The sequence below is a fragment of the Bubalus bubalis genome, chromosome 1, assembly GCF_019923935.1.
Source record: "Bubalus bubalis isolate 160015118507 breed Murrah chromosome 1, NDDB_SH_1, whole genome shotgun sequence".
In the NCBI taxonomy this organism is placed as follows: domain Eukaryota; kingdom Metazoa; phylum Chordata; class Mammalia; order Artiodactyla; family Bovidae; genus Bubalus; species Bubalus bubalis.
The window spans coordinates 194,906,684-194,927,115 of record NC_059157.1 but is presented as its reverse complement, the minus strand read 5'-3'; the positions used below and the strand labels follow the sequence as shown (position 1 = coordinate 194,927,115).

The 20,432-nt window shown below is 46.5% G+C and overlaps 1 protein-coding gene across 1 annotated transcript in view; it reads left to right on the top strand.

Annotated features, from left to right (window-relative positions):
* The window catches only part of KCNJ6 (potassium inwardly rectifying channel subfamily J member 6), a 329,855-nt gene that overhangs the window by 82,192 nt on the left and 227,231 nt on the right, over positions 1-20,432 (top strand). The window contains exon 2 of the mRNA XM_006049625.4: positions 5,922-5,973. Coding sequence (XP_006049687.1) covers positions 5,949-5,973 — 25 coding nt within the window. The 5' untranslated portion in view covers positions 5,922-5,948. The remainder of the gene's footprint in view (positions 1-5,921; positions 5,974-20,432) is intronic.

Sequence of the window (20,432 nt, the reverse complement as noted above, 5' to 3'; positions counted from 1 at the left end):
TAAAAAAAAATTTTTTTAAGAAAAAACCTAACTATACTACATAAAATTGTACCGCATTCTAAGGGACAAGTTCTCAGTTCCTCAAGCCCCCTTGTTCCTTGGCTGCTAAGAGAGAGTTCTCTGGGTTTCCCCAAGATGCCCACACTGGTTCAGGCCTTGGCCCCCTGCCCCCTCCTCCCACACCCCTCACCCCGTCTCCAGCCCAGGTCTCCCACCGAAGTGACTCAGCCCAACTCTGCGGTCTACACACTGGACACCCTCACCTTCTAAGCTGGCCCCTGCCCCTCTTCTCACACTTGGCCTCGGGGACCTGCTGCTCCCCAAGTACCATGGTTCCCCATCTCTGCTTCTCTACCTGGAATATTCAGTCTTGTTCCTCCCTCCCCCATCACTCTTCTATTTTTTTTTTTTTTTTTCTTGCCATGCTGTGCTGCTTGCTTGCAAGATCTTAGTTCTCCAAAGGGATTGAACCCAGGCCCTCAGCAGTGAAAGCAGAGTCCTAACCACTGAGCAACCAGGGTATTCCATCTTTAGTCATCCTTGACACAACAAAGCTCTTCCTCTGTGAGCCTGCTCTGGCTCCATGAGTTTGAACTTTCGGGTTTGACATCTAACTCCACTCCTTCCCAGCTCTGTGACCTGGGCAGTTTGGTGACCCTCTCTATGCCTTGATTGCTCCATCCCCAAAGTGGAGGTTAGAGTGTTTCCATCACAGGGTCATGGTGGGAATTAAATGAACTAGTCTACCAACTCCCTTGACATAGTCCCAGGGCATAATAAGTGTGAAATAAATGGGAGGGGTTCCTATGGTATTCTCCCAAACCATAGTTGCATGCTGGCTACTCATTTCCATGAGTTTTCCATTAGGCAAAAAAGCTAATCAGTGGCTCTTAAATCCTGAGACCAATGATATTTTTCAGTAGCAACTCAAGGCGACATATGGCAGCCTATTAGAAGAACACTCATTTGATGGGCTATCTGAGGACGTGGCACTTTCCCTTTAAATCAATCCTCCAGTGACCTCCTATGGTGTCATGTCAGGGAAGTGGAAAAGGGAAGCTGCAGATGGGGGCAACAGCTGGCACATTTGCAGAGAACCCAAAGGATAAGGTGGGAGATGCGTGACCCCTGCTTTAACCTAGAGGTGAGGTCTCCAGTGAGGATAGAAGCTCATAAAATAACTATCATTTCCCACTTTATACAAATGTTCCTTTAAGCGGTTGCAACTTTTTTTTTTAAATCAGTTTTCTGATGAATATAAGCACACATTTTTAGAGAGATAAAAATATCCAAAATGCAAATATGACTGGTTTGAAATACATCAACTCTGATGAGTTTCCCCCTCATCCTGAAAAACCTACTTCTGGGTTCCAGAAAGTAAGACAGCCGCTCTGCTCTACACGCAGACCTCACTCAGCGGTACCAGCTCCTGCCCTCTGTGTTCAAGGGAGCCCCGTGAGGCGGAAAATCCCCTCCTCCAGCCACGCTAAGACTTAGCACTCATGAATCAGCCCCACCCCAACCTACCCCCACACACAGTGTCTTAGTCGTAGCTTTGAGTTACAGTCAAATTCCGCTATATTGTTGTTGTTCAGTCACTAAGTTGTGTCTGACTCTTTGCGACCCCATGGACTGCAGCACACCAGTCTTCCCTGGCCTTCACTGTCTCCCAGAGTTTGCTCAAACTCATGTCCATTGAGTTGGTGATGTTATCTAACCATCTCATCTTCTGCCATCCCCTTTTCCTTCTTTTCTCAATCTTCCCCAGCATCAGGGTCTTTTCCAATGAGTTGGCCCTTCGCATCAAGTGGCCAAAATACTGGAGCTTCAGCTTCAGCATCAGTCCTTCCAATGAAAATTCAAGACTGATTTCCTTTAAGACTGACTGGTTTGTAAATTATAAGCTCTGTTATAATTGCCCCCATTAAAAATCCCTCTTTCATTTCAGACAGAAGGAAGTATTTATCTGGCATGGTTCTGGTAGGAAGCCACATTCACCCCAACTGAAATAGAAGTATGGGTATAAATCACACACAGACACACACACACACAGACACACACACACACATGCAGACATCTCAAGCAAACTGCTGAGCTTTTTATTTATATTTCGGGTATGGTAGAGAGAATAGAGTCAGACAGTAAGAAAAGTAAATACCCACTGGCCCTGAGAGTCAATGCTCTGGCCCAAAGAGTTTGATGTGATTTTAACAAGACACTTGGGACTTTTTTCAGCATCCTTGAACATGTTTTGTTCAAACATGTCATCATGATTCGCCAAAACTCTAAATGTTTCTGTAATCCCATTAAATATGTGACAACACAGTTTTAAGTGGAGTTCGTCTTAGAGCAGAAGAACCCAGCTCATCCAAGAAGTGTGTCAAGGTTCTGGGACTTCGTATTCTGGTGGAGGGTTTGAAAACAGGATATGGGGTGCATGGCCAACAGCTGTTGATACTTATACGAGTCATTTCCTGGGAGCCAGGCAGCCTTGGGTTTCACGAGCTTCAGGGAAAACTGCTCTGTTGTTTTTGGTACAAATGCCAGAGATCAGTATTTGTTTCAGTTGCATCAGGTGCATCACCATGGGGTTGGACTTGATGATCTTTAAAAGAATCTCTTCCAGGTTTAACCTGTTATCATTCCAAATCTCTTCCTAGTATTGTAATCCGATAGCCAGCAAGTTTATTTTGAAGGGAGCTCTCAGCTTTAGAAAAAGGAGGAGAATTTGCTCAAATGAAGTATAAGTCCTTCGTCGAGTATACATGCCGTTTAATTGCAAACCTCAACTTCTGATATTGAGGGAAGGACATAAGGAGTTTAAAGACATCTCCTAGGATGATTAAACTACTTACATAGAAACATGTCATGATTTCCACCATAAATTATGACATAGATGAATCAGACTGAGAGGGCTAAATGTAGAATTTTTATGGGCCCCTCCCCTTGTCGATGTCAGAAGTTTTCATTTAACTACAGGGAAAAGGAAAATGCTAATACAGGCAGTATTTGATTTCTCCAGGATATCCAACATATCTGTATAAAAATATCTGCAAGGACCGCCCACGAGCAAGATTGGGGTGCAAAAGGTGGCAGGTCCATAAGAGAGAACACAGTGATATACACACAGGAAGACAGACAAACCCAACAGAGCTTTGTAAGGATCTAATGCCTGGAAGCTGAGTGCCAGGGGTTTGGGGAGTCTCACCAATGGGACCATTAGGAGAGGGCCAAGTTGAATAGGTCAGTGATGCAGAGTAAGACCTGATGGGCACAGAGAATAAAGGGAAGACCAGTTACAGACCAGGATATAAGGAGAAATGGTCTAAGTAGGGGTGGGGGTACAGGGAAAAATCAGCAGAAGAACTAAGCTAGGAGGTGAAGTGGAGAGTCAGAGCAAGCAGAGACAGAACAAGGGCCCTGCAGGTGAAGGATGAATGTCACTGAGTTCTCACCGTGGAGTTGCATCGATGCATAAACTGCCATGGACTGCTAGGGTAGACTCACCTTTGAAGCAGCCTCTGTGCGCGCTCCTGTGAACCCGTGCTGCTGTGACAAGGTCCTCTCTGCCTGGCTTGTTTTTCTCTGCCACTCAATGCTCTTAGCCTCTCCAGTAGCTATGCCAGTTCTTTCCATCTTGATATAAACCACATGGAGGGCCAACCATCACGGTTAATGCCTCTACAGCAGGATGGTAGATTGCAGATTCTCAGCTCTCCTCCTCTTCTCAAGGGCAAGTATTAGTTTAAAGACGAGGCGATGCCTGTGTTTCACTGCTGTTAATGAAGGACTTGTGAAAATCAAGTGTACTTGGGATGTGCAAAGTCGTTTATTGACACTCATAGCAGACCCTTTGAGTTTGGGAATAGTGGCTCTAGAAGAATGAATAATAGTGCTATGAGCTGAATTTCAATATTCAAGCCAGGACCCATTGGCTCAAGTCCTAGCCAAGCAACTGCGAAGAGTTCAGCACTAAACTATGGCGCTCGGGAAAACTAAATGCCACCTTGGACTTCTAAGAATCGGAATGTTGATGGCGTAGGGGCTGGAGGACTGCTCCATGACAGAGTCAGTGACGTGCCTACTCCACGTGAAGGCGTGCTATGGTCCTTCATAAACAGACAGTCAGAGAGTAAAAATGGCAGTATAAAAGCACAAGAGACAACTTTCTGCCTATCAGTTTGGCAAAGATTTTGGGGGAGGGTAGTGCTAATGCCACTGACAAGCTAACAAGAATGCACAAATGTTTTTGAACATAATCAGAGTCAGCGTTTGTGGGGGACAAATTGGGCTACAAGTGTCAAAATTCTTAATAGTCATACTCTTAACCCAATCATACCTAACCCTAATATTTATCCTCAGTGTTGACAGGACAAGGGCACAGATACGTGAGTTCAAGAACGTTCATCACAGTGTTTTATAAAATAGTTACAATTTGAACCAAATTCAGTGGAATCTAGATAAGGAAATTATTATGTAACTCATGATGAATGCTATTCAGTCACTAAAAAATGATGCATTCTACCTTTATTGACATAAAAGGTGTATGATACTGTGTTAAGTGAGAGTAGCTTCCAACATTGTATGTATAGTATAGATATTTCTATTTATAAAAGGAGGATTCTATTTCCATATCTGTATATTTTTACAGATGTAGAAACTGGAATAGAAGGTTTTCGCCAAAATACTACAGTGGTTTTCTCTGTGGATTGGCCTTATGAAAGAATTCTATTTTTTATTTATAATTTTTCAATATAGTCTGAGTTTTTTAAGTAATGAGTATGTATAAGTTTCATCATCAGAAAAAAACAAGGCTGCAAAAAAGACTCTGTGCGACCCCATAGATGGCAGCCCACCAGGCTCCCCTATTCCTGGGATTCTCCAGGCAAGAAAACTGGAGTGGGTTGCCATTTCCTTCTCCATGTATAGATTTCATCATCAGAAAAAAACAAGGCTGCAAAAAATAAGAAAATAATAGCAGCTACTACACATGTTAAGAATCTAAGGAACTTAAAGAAATTTAACAGAAACTTCAAAAAAGAGAACCATTATTCTTAACAGTCCAAAGTAAGCTCTTAATTAGAACAGATTCATGGCTAATGAATAAAATAGTAGATTCAGCAGGTAAAGAACCCACCTGCCAATGCAGGAGACATAAGAGAGGCAGGTTCGATCCCTGGGTTGGCAAGATCCCCTGGAGGAGGAAATGGCAACCCACTCCAGTATTCCTGCCTGGGAAATCCCATGGACAGAGGAGCCTGGCGGGCTACTGTCCAGGGAGTCACAAAGAAACTGAGCATGCACACATGCGTACTACATTTTCATAATTTATGTATGGGCATTCTGGCTCTCAAATTCAGTGGGTTATAACCTACATCCCAGTTGAAACAAAATGTTTTCAGCCCAAAATAGATAGGGTCATAAACCCATCAAAACTGATTTACTTCAAAAAAAAAAATAAATAAAACTCCAAGAATTAAAAAAAAAGACAAAGAAAAATGTGTAAGCAGATTTACTTAGCTTTTAGGAAAAAAAGAAACCAAACGACTGCAAAAATACCAGCTCCAAAAATACCAAAAAAGCTCCAACAGGAGAAAATAGAGAGCGAAAGATTGGCATATGGATGTCAAAACTCCAGTGTCAAAGAGGTTTTTGAAAACTGGTCGTGCATCACCAATTATATATATCCAAGATCATTTCCAAGAGCCCTAGCGTTTTTTAGGATCCTAAACAGCTCTTGTCAGTGACTGGCTGATCATAGAGCAATAATGTGAGATTTGAAAACTCATTTCATCTTCGGTGACCAAATTCTAACAGAAGAGAAAGGGGGTGTGACAGAGAGCTGTTGTTACAGACCCACTGTGTTGATTCATATCTAAGATGTGCTTTATAAATAATTATCTTTTTTTTCTCACCTCCAGGAAAAGCACAAAGAGGAAATTTCAACGATGGCCAAGTTGACAGAATCCATGAGTGAGTAACTTCAAATTTATTCTTCACCTCTGGTTTTGAATGGAAAACTACAGAATACTGTAAAAAAACACATCCCCTTGTGATTATCCGATTATCTTTCACTCTTGTCAGAGCCAAGGTCTATTTAACACAGATCATATTGTGTTAATGTTATGTTATGCATTATTCAAAAGTCATCTCTCACGAGGTCCAATTCTGTACTGAAATGGTCACCTAACATTTGGAGCTAAAGAATCAGAATGGATTTTATTTGTAACACTGCACTGGGCATTGAGAACCACAATAATTTTAAGCTGACTTAAGAGGTTTAGACGAAGTCTAAAGCTGAAGTTTTGTGTGCAGACATTCCATAGGCTGGATAATTTAAAGAGAGCAAAAATGGTTTATTGTTATTAGACCTGTTAGGTGGCTCAGAAATGTCAGAGAAAACCATTAACCAGTAGTGGACTACTTGAGATGTAGGCAGTTGCAATGATTTAGGTTTCAGATCCATCCGCAGTATAATGCTCTAAGCCCTTAAGCCAAATAAGCAGGATACATGAAGCGTTTTGTAGAGAACAGAAAAAATTAATTATAATAAATCCTGCAAACTGAGAAATGCAATTTCCTATGTTGACGTTTAAATATTGAAGACCATATGGATATGAAATAAACAGACCACACAGACTTTTCCCCTTGGAAAGGTACTTTTTCCTGGTGATAGATTTCACATCTAAAGTGGCAAGGGAAGCTTGCAAACACCTCTCCATTACCCTCAGGGCCATAAACACCTATTTAGAAGCGGCCGGCAAATTAACCATGGATCTGGCCCACGTTTAACTGCCCCTCTGTCTCCTCCTGCTACTATTTCTCAAATCCCGAGACGATTTAAATACGCCTGTTTTCCTACAGCATGGATAATGAACCCTTGTCTCTGAAGGTTCTGACTCCAAGGAAAGGGAGCGTTACAAGATTCTGTGCATCACTTTCTTTAATTCCTCACCCCAAACCTCTGCCTAACCACACCATGTAAACGATAGCTCTTAGGGACTTAGTGAAAAACAAGATGCTTCACTTCACATGCCTCTTTTCCTCTCTCCCTTCTGAGTATATCCTGCCTTTACTCCGTTCTACCCTTCTCTCTGCCTCTAGCCTTGCAGACATAGAAACATTCAGAGGACTTACCACTTGATTCAAAGAACACCAAACTGGTTCTTTGTCAGGGAGAGGACCTTGAGTCACAGAAGGTGTCCTTCTCAGACCTGGAATGAAACAGTGAGGGTACCTGGACCACCATGAAACTGACATGCCCGGGCTGTCAAAACACGGAGTGAGATTGTGACCCTCCAAGTAATTCACCATCCGTAGCACACCCACAGACTTAGCACTCATCTCCAAGTCCAAAGCCGTCAACACAAAAGACACGGATTCTCTGAACGCTAGAAAGACCAACAGCTTGGAACTAGCATCAGTGTCCAGGGATGGAGTCTGGGGTGTATGGTGCATTAAACCAAATAGTATCTCATGTGAATTGTGATGCTAACAGGTTTTATGATGAGGATCTTATTAGTATCTGATATTCTAGTTCAGTGAATATTTTTTAACATACCTAACTAACTTGTAAACCGTTAAGGGCCCTATAAGAGATCTACTGGTCAGTATCTCTGATAAAGGTATTTTCATTTTTTTCTCTATTGGATTCAGATGGATTTAAATAAGAGCCCTCCTGGGACCCTCCCTGATATGTTGGTTTCTGGTCTTATGTCTGCCTTTGCAATTATTCTAGTGACTTTGATCTATGCATCCACTGGCTTAATAGAATGATGCCAAAATTTAATTCCAGACCCTTGGGTAGATAAAAGTGCATAGCCATTCTTCTAGAATTTGCTCTGTCTTTTTATAAATAACATATATGTGCTCAATGCTCAAAGGAAATTTAAAGTTTGAAGACAGACCTTGGAAACATACCCAACATTTCAGTCCCTTGATTCTAACAAAGATAAATAACATTATAAAACGTGTGTGTGTGTGTATGTGTGTGCACTCAGTTGCGTCTGGTTCTTTGTGACCCCCAGGACTGTAGCCTCTCTGGTTCCTATGTTCATGGAATTTTCCAGGCAAGAATACTGGAAAGGGTTGCCATTTCCTTTTCCCATAAAATGTATAAGATGCACTATTACTCTCTGAGGGGCTCACTATGAAAGTTAATCATGTGGTCAACACTAACAAATGTTTCACAAAAATGAAATTCCTGAATAATGTCATATACAACCTTATAATTATTCTACATAGGAAAACTTCCTGCTAGGAAATGAATACATACTTATGGAAGGAGAGTGTATCTGCAGGCTAAGAAAAGAATTAACATTTAATTGTTGCTGTTGTTCAGTCCCTCAGTCATGTCCAACTCTTTGGGACCCCATGAACTGTGGCACACCAGGCTTCACTGTCCTTCACTATCTCCTGGAGCTTGCTCAAACTCATGTCCATTGAGTCCGTGATGCCATCCAACCATCTCATCCTCTATTGTCCCCTTCTCCTCATGCCCTCAATCTTTCCAAGCATCAGGGTCTTTTCCAATGAATCAGCTCTTTGCACCAGGTGGCCAAAGTACTGGAACTTCAGCTTCATCATCAGTCCTTCCAATGAATGTTCAGGGTTGATCTCCTTTAGGATTGACTGTTTTGATCACCCTGCTGTCCAAGGGAGTCTCAAGAGTCTTCTCCACACCACAATTTGAAAGCATCAGTTCTTCAATGCTCAGCCTTCTTTATGGTCCAACTCTCACATCCATACATGACTACTGTAAAAACCATAGTTTTGACTAGATAGACCTTTGTCAGCAAAATGATGTCTTTGCTTTTTCATATACTGTTTAGGTTTGTAATAGCTTTTCTTCCAAGGAGCAAGTGTTTTGTTTTTTTTTTTAATTTCATGGCTGCAGTCACTGTCCACAGTGATTTAATTACTGCATGATCAATTTGATGGGAACATCAAATCCATGATCACCAGGGAAAAGAGACAAAAACAGAACCACGAATGCCCAGGACACAGCACACTGAATGGGTTTCCAGAGCCAGAAAACATTTTGCTTGTTAAACTGCCGAGAAAAAGCCATCTGGTTGCTAGAACATCCCTGTGTTTAACTAGAACTGGAGGGTGCTCCAGTCCTGTTGGGGTTCACATGCTTATGATGGCTAGGCAAGTGCCCTCACAAGGATGGGGGTCTCCTCTTCATCTTCTACAGCAGGATGGGGAGTATTTCTATCACTTGCCATTAATCACCCATCTCAAAAACAGACAGCATTCATCACTTTTTAAAAGGGCAAGCAAGGGACACAAAAATATTAACAGGTTTTTAAATGTTTAATGAAAAATGGGCTCCCCTCATAGGTCAGTTGGTAAAGAATCTGCCTCCAATGCAGGAGACCCAGGTTCAATCCCTGGGTCGGGAAGATCCCCTGGAGAAAGAAATGGCAACCCGCCCCAGTATTCTTGCCTGGAGAATCCCATGGACAGAGGAGCCTGGGGAGCTACAGTCCACGGGGTCACAAGAATCAGACACGACTTAGCAACTAAACCACCACCAATGAAAAAACAACTTGAATAAATACATGACAAGACTTCAAAATATATTTGTCACATTGTTGAAGTGAAGAGGGGATATGATAAGAGAAAATACAGAGAGGAAGAAAAACAGATGAAATATAAGAAAATGCACCTGAGAGAAATACAGGAGGAAATATATATATGAAAGTGAAAGTCATTCAGTCACATCTGACTCTTTGTGACCCCATGAACTATACAATCCCTGGAATTCTCCAGGACAGAATACTAGAGTAGGTAGCCTTTCCCTTCTCCAGAGGATCTTCCCAACCCAGGGATTGAACCCAGGTCTCCCGCATTGCAAGTGGATTCTTTACCAGCTGATCCACAAGGGAACCCCAAGAATACTGGAGTGGATAGCCTATCCCTTCTCCAGGGGATCTTCCCAACCCAGGAGTTGAACCGGGGTCTCCTGCATTGTAGGCGGATTCTTTACCAACTGAGCTATCAGGGAAGCACATATATATAAAGTATTTATATATATAACCCAGAAAAAGAGCTGATAAAGAGGAAAGAGACAGAATCAGGGGCAAAGACAAGAAGAGAAGAGAAAGGAGCCAAGCAGATATATTGACAAGGAGGTTCAGGAGGTTAAAATTCATACACTGCACACATGGGTTCATTGGCCGTGACTTTGAATGTTTCAAAGGCTATTGATTTTTGCCACTCCCCTTTGACATTTTAATCTCTGTTAGCATTTGTTAGAAGTGGATATTCTCATACTTCAACTGTCAGAAACCCTGTTCCAAATGGGACAGCAGAAAATTCCAGACTAGAGGAAGTTACTCTGAACTTGACCGTCACGAACCCAGATTTTACTACCCACCCAAGAATGGAAACCAAGCTGAAAGCCTGACCCAAGTGGAGACTCCCAACCTTGCCTATAAATAGGTACATGGCGACCCCAACAAGGAAACCAAATCCCATACTTTCTGTCATCAGAGGTGACACTGAGGCTCTGTCCTGGCCCCTAGAATCTAAGTCAGACAGTGACAAATTGGAGGTGTTGAGAGTCATGCAGGTAGCCTAGGGGCTGTGCAATCGTGATCCTTAAGAGTGCCTTTGTAGGTCATTCTTATGTAAGTTTTCTGTAGGTAATTCTCTTCAGGGCTGTTGATTGCCAGTATATCTCCCGCATCCTTGGGAATATGTCAGACACAGCACAGGAAGACTCACAGTGTGGGTCCACTAACTGTGTGGATTAAAATCAAATGTCTGGTCCTGCTAGCTGTGATGGAGTTGTCGGGGCAGGGCAGGTGGAAATGCTTGGCCAAGACACCTTCTCCAGGCTTCAGAGCCCCTTTCCAAGCCCCACTCCAATCCCCAGCACTCTGCCTGAATTCCTGAAGCCCCCCTTTTGCAGCTTTCTCCTCATCAGGCACAGGTACAGAGCGCATCCCTGCATCAGTAGGCGGTCCTCGGGGCCGGCCACGGCACACTCAGAATCACAGAGGGAGGAACTGACTCTGAGGTTTTCCATTGCCCTCCGTCCAACCTCTCTAGGGCATGTGAGCCCCAGAGCACCCCTTCCGGTCCTCCCCACGAGCCATCCTACCCAGGTTGTGCCCTCCATCATCCCTGTGATCATCACAACTATAACCCACCTGCACAGCAAAGAGTTCCCCATCACTATCTTCAGATAAACAGCAGAGCGGCCGCTGTACCCGGAGTCACTCCAGAGTGATCCTCTCCCAGTCAGCACCAAGGTGAGTGAACTGCAGTCCCTCCCACTGCCCACAGACATGGCCTGTTTCCTGAGGCACTTAGAGATCTTGGCTGCCTGCTTGAATGAAGAGGGAATCCCTCCTCCTGCCATGAAAGAAATCGTTCAAATTTAGCCCAGACTCCAAGCGTGCTCGTGTCAAATGAAATGAAGAGTGAGAACCAATTACAGTCACTGCATATTAAATTAGCTTCATTAAAACACAGTGGTTTTAATTATTCATTCTCTCCTGAGAATGAGCTGCTCTGATCACTCCAGCATTGTGTTAAGCCCTGGAAGACAAGAAAATGGGGTCCTTGCTCACAGCACGTGCAGTGTTTGGGCTGAAGAAGGCCGAGACCAACGGGTAGAGCACCCAGAATGAGGGTCTTGCAGAGGTGGCTTGGCAAGCACCGCGGTCTGAGGCGCACCGCTGTGTGTGGGGGGTTTCCGGCATAGCGCAGTCAGTAAAGAATCTGCCTGCAATGCAGGAGACCTGGGTTGGGTTCCTGGGTCGGGAAGATCCCCTGGAGAAGGAAATGGCAACCCACTCCGGTATTTTTGCCTGGAGATTTCCATGGACAGAGGAGCCTGGCGGGTTACAGTCCATGCTGTCGCAAGAGCCGGACATGACTTTGCGACTAAACCACCAGCCCCTGAGTGCAGGCTTTATATAGGCACCCAAAGAATATGCAGGTTTCAGGACTTCCCTGGGGGTCCAGTAGTTAAGAATCCGCCTTCTAAAGCAAGGAATGTGGGTTCTATCCCAGGGAACTAAGATTCGCACATGCTATAGTGCAACAGGACCAAGCACCCAACCAAGACCCAGCACAGCCAAAAATAAATCAAAACAACAACAGCAAAAGGCTGTATGGGTTTCGCCAGGCAACCAGTGGGGATGCGAGTGCCCGCATCCAGCACCCAGGATCCAACTCAGGGAAGTAAGGGAGTGGCCAGCTTTCGGGAGAGCCAGCACTGATGGAACAGCAGTGGAGAGTCAGGGCATCAAGACAGCTGACAGCTGGGCACCCAGGCAAGAGTCAGGTCATAAAAAGGTGACTCCGAAGCCTGGATTTTTTTTTCCCATGGGTGACAGGGAAGCACTTAAGTGCAGCAAAAAAGCTAAGAGGGGAAAGGTGAGTCCAGGAGCTGAGAACCTAGAGCCAGGATGGGTCCAGCAGAAAGCAGAAGAGTCCGCAAGGGCAGGGATGACCACCACCATGGCTCCAGAACCGGCCCATAGAACAGGAAGCTCAAGTGGGAGCCCCAGGAGCCCAGGAGAGCAGGCAATGAGATTCTCCACAGGGGCACCTTTGTCCCGGAGTGTTGGGCTCCTGTTGGCAGGAGGAAGGAGACAGTCCTCTTTTGTATTAAACTCTGCCCTGCACTGCTTGCTGTGGTGTTGGAAGCCCTGCATCCCCTTTGGGAAATGCCCGCCCACCCTCTCAATGGCACTGTTGCCCACGCCTGCCCCCAGCCCCATTGGACAGGATATAGGATTTCAACACAAGACACCAGTTTCGCCAACCCCTCCCCAGTGGAAAGGGCTTCCCAGGGGGCTGGGGTAAAGAATCCAGCTGTCAAAGCAGGAAATGCAGGTTTGATCCCTGGGTTGGGAAGATCCCCTGGAGGAGGAAATGGCAACATACTCCAGTATTCTTGCCTGGGAAATCCCACAGACAGAGAAGCCTGGTGGGCTACAGTCCATGGAGTCAAAAAAAGAGTGAGACATGACTTAGTGACTAAAATAGCAACAGAAAACAATAACCCCAATGGAAAAGGATGATGTCACCTTCCAGGCAGAGGTGGGTATCCAGACGTTGGTCTCTGTTCATGGTTGGTTCAGTTCGGTTCAGTTCAGTTCATTTCAGTCGCTCAGTCGTGTCTCACTCTTTGCAATCCCATGAACCACAGCACGCCAGACCTCCCTGTCCATCACCAACTCCCATAGTCTACCCAAACTCATGTCCATTGAGTCAGTGATGCCATTCAACCACCTCATCCTCTGTCGTCCCCTTCTCCTCCCACCTTCAATCTTTCCCAACATCAGGGTCTTTTCAAATGAGTCAGCTCTCCGCATCAGGTGGCCAAAATATTGGAGTTTCAGCTTCAACATCAGTCCTTCCAGTGAACACCCAGGACTGATTTCCTTTAGGATGGACTGGTTGGATCTCCTTGCAGTCCAAGGGACTCTCAAGAGTCTTCGCCAACACCACAGTTCAAAAGCGTCAATTCTTCAGTGCTCGGCTTTCTTTATAGTCCAACTCTCACATCCATATATGACCACTGGAAAAACCATAGCCTTGACTAGACGGACCTTTGTTGACAAAGTAATGTCTCTGCTTTTCAATAAGAGACCCCATAGCTGGACTGGATGTAGAACAGTGGAGGGCATTTAGGACAGGGCAGAGCTATTCTTTGTGTAAGGTCACTGGGGAGAGAAATGACCCTCTCTCCTAAGGGACTAAAGCTGTGTCAGACCCACCAGATGGTGCTTTTAAAAATGTATGTTCTCCTTCCCAATAAAACTCGACACTTTCAACATGGAAATCTGTCTCTCAGACTCACGCTTTCACAGGTAGTCACAGAATCATCACAAAAGTTACACAACTTGATTTTTAAAGGTTATACTCCATTTATAGTTATTATAAAATACCTGTTCTATTCCCCATGGCCTTTAAAAATTGTGAATCCCTGTATTGTTCACCTGTATTTATATCATTTATACTTCAACTCTCAGTTCAGTTCAGTCACTTAGTCATGTCCAACTCTTTGCGACCCCATGGACCACAGCATGCCAGGCCTCCCAGTCCATCACCAACTCCCAGAGTTTACTCAAACTCATGTCCATCAAGTCAGTGATGCCATCCAACCATCTCATCCTCTGTCGTCCCCTTCTCCCACCTTCAATCTTTTCCAGCATCAGGCTCTTTTCAAATGAGTCAGCTTTTTGCATCAGGTGGTCAAAGTATTGGAGTTTCAGCTTCGGCGTCAGCCCTTCCAATGAATATTCAGGACTGATTTCCTTTAGGATGGACTGGTTGGATCTCCTTGCAGTACAAGGAACTCTCAAAGAGTCTTCTCCAACACCACAGTTCAAAAGCATCAATTCTTCAGTGCTCAGCTTTCTTATCTAACTCTCACATCCATACATGACTACTGAAAAAACCATAGCTTTGACTAGATGGACCTTCATTGGCAAAGTAATGTCTCTGCTTTTTAAAAAGCTGTCTACGTTGGCCATAGCCTTTCTTCCAAGGAGCAAGTGTCTTTTAATTTCATGGCTGTAATCACCATCTTCAGTGATTTTGGAGCCCAAAAAAATAGTCTGTCACTGTTTCCATTTTTTCCCCATCTATTTGCCATGAAGTGGTGAGCCCAGATGCCATGATCTTCATTTTCTGAATGTTGAGTTTTAGGCCAGCTATTTCACTCTCCTCTTTCACTTTTATCAAGAGGCTCTTTAGTTTTTCTTTGCTTTCTGCCATAAGGGTGGTGTCATCTGTGTACCTGAGGTTGTTGATAACATCAACTATACTTCAATTAAAAAAATGAAAAAGATGACAGAATACTAAATTCAGATTCTGAGGGAAATGATTTTTAACCTGAAAATTTATACCTGGCTGACTGATGGTTAAGTTGGAGGACAGAGTACAGGCATTTTTAAATCAGAAAGCTTGTGCTTACTTGCTCAGTCATGTCCGACTCTTTGCGGCCCCATGGACTGTAGCCCTCCAGGCTCCTCTGTCCATGGGATTCTCCAGGCAAGAATACTAGAGTGGGTTGCCATGCCCTCCTCCAGGGGATCTTCCCAACCCAGGGATTGAACCCAGGTCTCCCACATTGCAGGTGGGTTCTTTACTGTCTGAGCCACCAGGGAAGCCCCCGACCCCATGCAACCTTTAAAAAAATCAATAAAAGGAAAAAAAAAATACAAGAAAGAAGACAAGATGGGTTACAAGAGTAGTGAAAGAGGTGAAAATTTTCTAAAGTAAATGTATGAACCTAGTTCATAAAATTCACGTTAATCACTAGACCTAAAGCCAGATTCTGTCTACAGTTCAGTTCAGTCGCTCAGTCATGTCCAACTCTTTTCGACCCCATGAACCACAGCATGCCAGGCCTCCCTGTCCATCACCAACTCCTGGAGTCCACCCAAACCGATGTCCATTGTGTCAGTGATGCCATCCAACCATCTCATCCTCTGTCATCCCTTTCTCTTCCCACCTTCAATCTTTCCCAGCATCAGGGTCTTTTCAAATGAGTCAGCTCTTTGCATCAGGTGGCCAAAGTATTGGAGTTTCAGCTTCAGCATCAGTCCTTCCAATGAACACTCAGGACTGATCTCCTTTAGGATGGACTGGTTGGATCTCCTTGCAGTCCAAGGGACTCTCAAGAGTCTTCTCCAACACCACAGTTCAAAAGCATCAGTTCCTCGGTGCTCAGCTTTCTTTTTAGTCCAACTCTCATATCCACACATGACTACTGAAAACAGCATTACCTTATTGCCTTTGAGGGTTGAAAGTGGGTAGGAAGACCTTTTTGCATTTTATACTCTTATTATCTGCATTTATTTTCAGTTTGGATATAATTACTTGTAGTAAAAGATTTAACAAAACTTCAAAAAGGCATCCCCTAAAAAAAAAAACAAGTAACACGACTTAAAGCCAAACTCAGGGCTCTTGAGCGCTGGTTCTTGCCCTTACACAGAGTAAGTCATCGCTTCATTCCTTGTGACAAGTATCTAAATGAGCTCCTGTGCCAGCTGCCCAGGGAAGCATTACTGCCTCTCCTTGTTCTAACAGGGAGGTTTCAGGGCTTCCTAAACCGCCCTCTGGTCCCCATATCTGTCGGCTCTCCCTGTCCGTGTGCCCTTGACTCTCCTTGCTGTCTCCTCCTTCTGTGTCCCACCCGGTCTCCCTTCTCATGTGTCTTCCTCGTCAGTAGAGGACACATGTTGCTCGCCCACCCAGCGTCTCCTCCAGACTCTCCTTTGGGGAGCTTCCCACCTCCCCTCCTTTGCACCTCCACACCTGAGATGACAGCCGGTCCCCCCCTTGCAAGTGAGCTGATGTGGACGAGCCGGGGTCTGGGTGTCCGGCCGGCACACATGCCACAAGCAGCCCCGCCCTCCTCAGCAGCCCTGCCACATGCTTCTGGGACCAGGTTCTGGAAGTCCAGCCTCCAGGCTGTGTCTCTGACTCTCCAGGGAACTCTGGAATCTCCATCCTTCCCCTTATCCATCCCGCCCACACTCACACTCGCCAGACTGGCTAAATCAGCAACTCTTAATGGGTGCATTCTCCTTTTTTGTGTCTTTTTTCCTGGGTTCAGGACAAGGGGAGGGGGTGCCAAAGAATGGATGCCCAGAGGGGCCAGCATGGAGGCGCAGAAGATGGTGTTGTATGTAGGGTCCCTACACCGTATGTTGTTTCAGTCCCACCATTAGGCAGAAATGCTTCCTTTGATCCAAAATGGTAGAGTCTCTTCTCTGGGTGTGCTCCTCTAAAAAGCTGGTTTTTTGTTGTTGTTTTGTTTTGTTTTTTCACTAAGAGGCATACACTTTCCTTACTGGAATACATCTCTTTTGAATTCAAGGATGACTGCATCCTGCCTGAGATGATGGACCTGTTGAGTTGGAATCAGAGATTCTAGCTCAGAGGTGAGAGGACCTGAGAAGGACCACAGACCTCATGCCACTTAATGGTCTAACGCACCACGCCTTCCCTGGTCCCCCCTTTCCTTCCCTCCCAAGTTGCTCCTCATGGGGACTTCCCTGCTCCTGTGCTTCTCCTGCTCCTAACACCCAGCTCCAAACAAGAACGCAGTTTTCTCCTTGCCATCTCTGCAACAAGTGTGCTATTTAAAGGACTTAACTGGTAGAAACACACAGCTGTGTTCGAAAAACAGTGAATTAAGTAAGTAAATTTCAGCTTAGTGTGCCTGACATTTGTCCAGGTTATGACTGTCCTTCACACAGGAAATGGAGAAAATCTATTTTCTCAAATTCATTTCCCTCCCTTTATGATTTTGGAGGTCACCTTGGCCCTCACCTTCTGATTAATGTCCCTGATTCGATTGGTGAGGAATTCATCTCGGGCACCAACCACTCCTCTGGGGCGCTCAGACGAGCTCCACCAGGGCTTATTGCCTTGGGCACCGCTGACATCTGGTTCTGGATAGCTGTTTTGTCGGTGGTGCCCTGGGTCTTCATTGCTGAGAGCGCAGGCTTTCTCTAGATGCAGCAAGCGGGGGCAACTCTCTAGTAGAGGTGTGCAAGCTTCTGATTCAGGTGGCTTCTCTTTGGCAGAGGACCAGGCTCTGGGGCTCACAGGCTTCAGGAGGTCTGGTGCAAGGACTTAGTTGCCCCCGTAGTATGTAGGATCTTCCCTGACCAGGGATTGAACCCACGTAGCTCAGTTGGTAATGAATCTGCCTGAAATGCAGAAGACCTGTGTTCAATTCCTGGGTTCGATTCCTGGGTCGGGAAGATCCCCTGGAGAAAGAAATGGCAATCTGCTCCAGTATTCTTGCCTGGAAAAGCCCATGGACAGAGGAGCCTGGCAGGCTACAGTCCATGGAGTCGCAAGAGTTGGACACGACTTAGCGACTAAACCACCACCACCACCACCCCTGCATTGGCAGGTGACTCTTAACCACTGGACCACCAGGGAAGTCCCTGGATAATTCTTCACTGTGATGTTGTACATACTGAAAGATGTTTGGCAGCATCCTTGACCTTAGCTCAGGCTTCCCCAGTGGCTTAAATGGTAAAGAATCCGCCTCCCATATGGGAGACCCAGGTTTGACCCCTGGGTCAGGAAGATCCCCTGGAGAAGGAAATGGCAACCCACTCCTGTATTCTTGCCTGGAGAATCCCATGGACAGAGGACTCTAGCGAGCTACAGTGCATGGGGTTGCAAAGAGTCGGATACTACTGATCGACTGGCAGTTGACCCTAGCTCACAAAGTATCCATGCACCTTCCCCCAGTTACCTTCCGACATCACTAAATTTGTTCTGGGAGGCAGGTCACCACCCCCAGCCCCCCACCCCCAGTGGGAGACTGGGAATCACTGCTCTAGACAAATGAGTACCAATCCTTTGTGCTTCTGCGGCAATGGTGGGTTTTTCTAGTCAACTGCAGATCTTCCCAAGGTCTCCGGTATCACTCCCTGCTGTAGCCACCACCTTCGACTTGATTAATGCAGGAGTGGAAACCTGAGTCAACCCTGGTGACCACCAAGAGAATCTATCTGCCTCGATTGCCTGCTTCCGGGGGCAGCCGAGTCACTAGTATTTCTGTTTCTATTGATGATGTCATTGACTGAAGCTCAGAAGATAAAGGGAATTTTCCAGCATGATAATGTGCAAGAAGAGAGTTAGAAATGGCACAACTCCTGGGGCTGGCAGAAAGGGGAAAGGTGGAAGGTAGCGGGTGGGGAAAAGGTGGAGACTTCCTTTCTCCCAGAAGCTGAGAAGAATATCATTCTTTCCAAAAGGGCAGTTTTAGGACCTGCCCATTGGCTCTGTCAATAGCTTTCCTCTCACCCTTTGCCCTTCAGAGCTGCTGATGGTGGAAAGCCCAGCTCTGGGGTGCTGCATCGGCTCAGCCCTTCCCTGCTGGTTCCCACGTGCCCTGAGCTCAGGGGCCACCTGAGTGAGTGAGTGCCATCAGCACTTCACTGGTGTGTCTCTCTCTCATTTGGGGTCACAAGGACTCTGCTCTTGTTGTTCAGTGTCTCAGTAGTGCCGACTCTTTGCAACCCATGGACTGCAGCACGTTAGGCTTCCCTGTCCTTCACTCTCTCCCGGAACTTGCTCAAACTCATGTCCATTGAGCTGGTGATGCCATCTTAACCATCTCACCCTCTGTCACCCCCTTCTCCTCCCATCCTCCATACCTGGGCTCTGGTCCTCCATTTTCCACCCTGCGTATAAAAGGTCATGGCACGCAAAGAAGGTGTTTGAGGCATATAAGTCACTGTGCCACCAGCCCGGCTTGGCCGCCTGGAGACAGTCACCGTAGCCAGGCTGCCACCACCATCTGTGGGGGGGCGGGGACTGGCCAAGAACAACCAAAAATCTCTCTCCACCTCCATCATCACCCCCACCCCATCCGCACACATCTCAGCAGCAGTCCATGCTCCCCAATCCTCTCTGCCAAGCCCATGGGAGAGCACAAGTGACATCCCAAGGCTGTCCAGGAGCTGGGACTCCCCCTGGGGAACCAAGGGCAGAGCGCCCCTCCCCCGAGTTGGGGGCCCAGCTCCCCACCCCTTGCCCTAGCTTCAACCCAAAGGAGAAAAGTAAACAAATCCATGTTTGAACTCTCCTGCTTCCTCCGCTCCCCTTTCCTGCCTCCCACCCTCTGCCTGTCTCACTGTCCTCCCCTCCTCCTCCCCCGCACTGCCCCCTGGAGCCTGCCCCGTCCTCCCACCACCTGTAACCCCCACTTGATCCCTCCCTTCCCTCCTCCCACTGTGTCAGTTCCTGCCCCGCTCCTCCCACCAACTATCAGACCCCCTTTGCGGAGCCTCTGCGGACAACAGATCTCATCAGGGTAAAGAGTGGGAAAGAGATGCTGTGGCCACTAGCATGGGGCCAGAAGCGGGGGAACTCGGGGTGTCAGGCATCCGTCTGGGCCCTTAGGCTGCAGACAGAAGGGTCCCCCGCCCAGAGGCGTGGGGCCACGAGAAAGGCAAGAAGGCGGGGACAGATGCCAACCCAGAGCCAAAGGGCGCGATCCCGTGTGTGTTTAGCAAGCGCCAGCCTGAGATAAGGCGGGTGCGCTGGGAGTGAACAGATGGTCCAGGGAGCAGCAGGCACTGCTGACGTACCAGGCTCCTGAGAGCATGGCACAGGTTGGGGTGCAGGGGTGGAGGGTTGCCCTCCACACCTGTGGCCAGGTCTTTCTCAGACCCGGGCTGATGGGAGCCCCTGGGTGGAGGAATCTGTTTCTCAACCTGCCCAGCCCTCTCTGCCTGGCTGACACTTTCAGCAGCAAGACAAGGATGCCCTCCTGGGAGCTGCTCATCACTCACCTGCCCCCAACTTGATCCCCCAGGCTGGGCTGGTGCCACTTCCCCTGGCACCCCCTCCCTTTCCCCCAGACAGCCTAGGGTTCTCCCAGGGGCTCCCTCCACCTCCCTGAATGTGTCTGGAGAGGGGCT